Below are 1713 nucleotides of genomic sequence, written 5' to 3' on the forward strand. Positions count from 1 at the left end.
TTCTAATAACTATATCCAAACTTGCACAACTTGAAATGCTACCAACTAGGACCATATATCAGTGGTTATTCAATACTTCCAGGACTAGACGGTCTGTTCCTGTAAACAGATGGACAAGTCATGGTATGTCTTTGGGAGCTGCATCAATTTCTTTATTCTCTTCCTCTGCCTTAAGCAAGGGGTTTGTTAGTGATGATGACTTGGTCACCTTCTTTTCATTGTTTTTGCCCCATAGGACTAAGTATAGACCAAGCACAATGAAAATTGCACCAATAAGGCTGTAATAAAAATTGAATAACCCATTTAGGCAATTCTGCACTTCAGCCATTTCAGTAACAGGGAAATATTTCATTAATGATCAATAAATTTAGCACTTACCCTCCAGAGTATAACTGATCACCAAGAATTAGGACTGCCATGAAAGCAACTAGAATAGTTTGCACAGGCTGGAAGACAGCAACAAACACAGGGCCACCCTTTTGAATACACCATGTTTGGAGAGATATGACAACGCCAGATGCTATAATTCCCTGCAATTGCCATCATGAAATAGTGAATTGAATTAACTTCAAAATTTCCAGCACTTGGGGGATTATATGTGTCATGTAAATCATATTTAATGATATTTGAGAATTGAAGTGATGAACATTACAGCATATAGGATAATAGAAAGCTCCTCTAGTGACTGTATCTTCCAATTTTCAAAGTCATCTTCTGCAAAGGCTGCTATGATCAAGAATTGGATCAATCCAAAGAAGCATGTAAACGAAGTGAGGGTTAGTTTTGCTGGATACTTCTTCACCACAGGAGCCTGCACAAGTTTTTGCTTTTACCATTCAGGTAACAAAATTGGTGATACTGAGGAAATTAAGTAAATTTCATGAACATATGTCTGGTCACAACTACAATATATTTGTATGGATACGTTTATCTTAAGTACGAATCAACATATTGGTTATCTGAATTCTGAAATTTCAGTTTATATATTATGTCATGAGTATTAACCAGACCTGAAAAACTATCCAACCAGCCCATGACAGACAATGTCCAAGCAAGTATATGCAACCCCAAGTCCAATTTTGAGCTTTTGTTGATTGATCTACGTCTAAAGTGTCTCCCTGTGTTTGGTCCATCTGTAGGTGAAGAAGAGGAGGACCTTTATAAAGAGTAATTACTGTGGCACCCCCCACACTGGCAATGGTTCCAAGAACTTTTGCCAATCCATCTCTCCTTGTGATGTTGGCTTCCTCAAGCCTGGTACAAATCAAATGAAATCATCAAGTTATGGCAATATTACAACATAAAATAATAAAGAATGTCACAAGGAGACTTGATTACCTTAAAGCCAAGGCCAAGATAAAAGTGATTGCGGGAACTGAGTTTTGCATTGCAGAAGCAAAAGTTGGAGAAGCATAGTATAATCCCAACAAGTAAAACCCTTGGTTTGCAGTGATCCTTCATTGTCAATGTGTAAGGAAAGAAGAAAATATTATAACTCAAAGGAAGGAAATATGAGTATGGAAATCTGCAACTTGGATACATTCTTACCCCAGTAATGCAAGTAGGAAGAACTGAACCAGTAAAGAGAAAGTGAGGGGTGGTCTTTGATTCCTGGTCATAAAGATAATGACATTTCTCCATGTTAAAATTTTAGTAAATAGTATATGAAATGGCAGTGTAAAAGGCTTTTATATGTCAATCAATTAGAAGAAC

The 1713-nt window shown here is 36.8% G+C and overlaps 1 protein-coding gene across 1 annotated transcript; it reads right to left on the bottom strand.

Moving 5' to 3' along the window:
• Positions 1-1704, bottom strand: LOC137817778 (WAT1-related protein At3g18200-like). Its single transcript, XM_068621012.1, has 6 exons — positions 1549-1704; positions 1339-1455; positions 1011-1254; positions 653-811; positions 379-530; positions 1-278 (listed from the first exon to the last, which is right to left on the bottom strand). Exons 1-6 carry the CDS (start codon positions 1617-1619, stop codon positions 119-121), a joined length of 903 nt encoding a protein of 300 aa, XP_068477113.1. The 5' UTR covers positions 1620-1704; the 3' UTR covers positions 1-118.
• Between the last annotated feature and the right edge of the window lie 9 nt (positions 1705-1713).

This window comes from Phaseolus vulgaris, unplaced genomic scaffold (assembly GCF_000499845.2).
Source record: "Phaseolus vulgaris cultivar G19833 unplaced genomic scaffold, P. vulgaris v2.0 scaffold_1161, whole genome shotgun sequence".
Classification (NCBI taxonomy): Eukaryota; Viridiplantae; Streptophyta; class Magnoliopsida; order Fabales; family Fabaceae; genus Phaseolus; species Phaseolus vulgaris.

Coding starts and splice junctions, on each gene's coding strand:
- LOC137817778 (XM_068621012.1), bottom strand. CDS start 1,619: ATGACCAGGAATCAAAGACCACCCCTCACTTTCTCTTTACTGGTTCAG. Junction 1,456..1,548: donor TTCCTACTTGCATTACTGGG/GTAAGAATGTAT, acceptor TTGACAATGAAG/GATCACTGCAAACCAAGGGT. Junction 1,255..1,338: donor ATCTTGGCCTTGGCTTTAAG/GTAATCAAGTCT, acceptor GATTTGTACCAG/GCTTGAGGAAGCCAACATCA.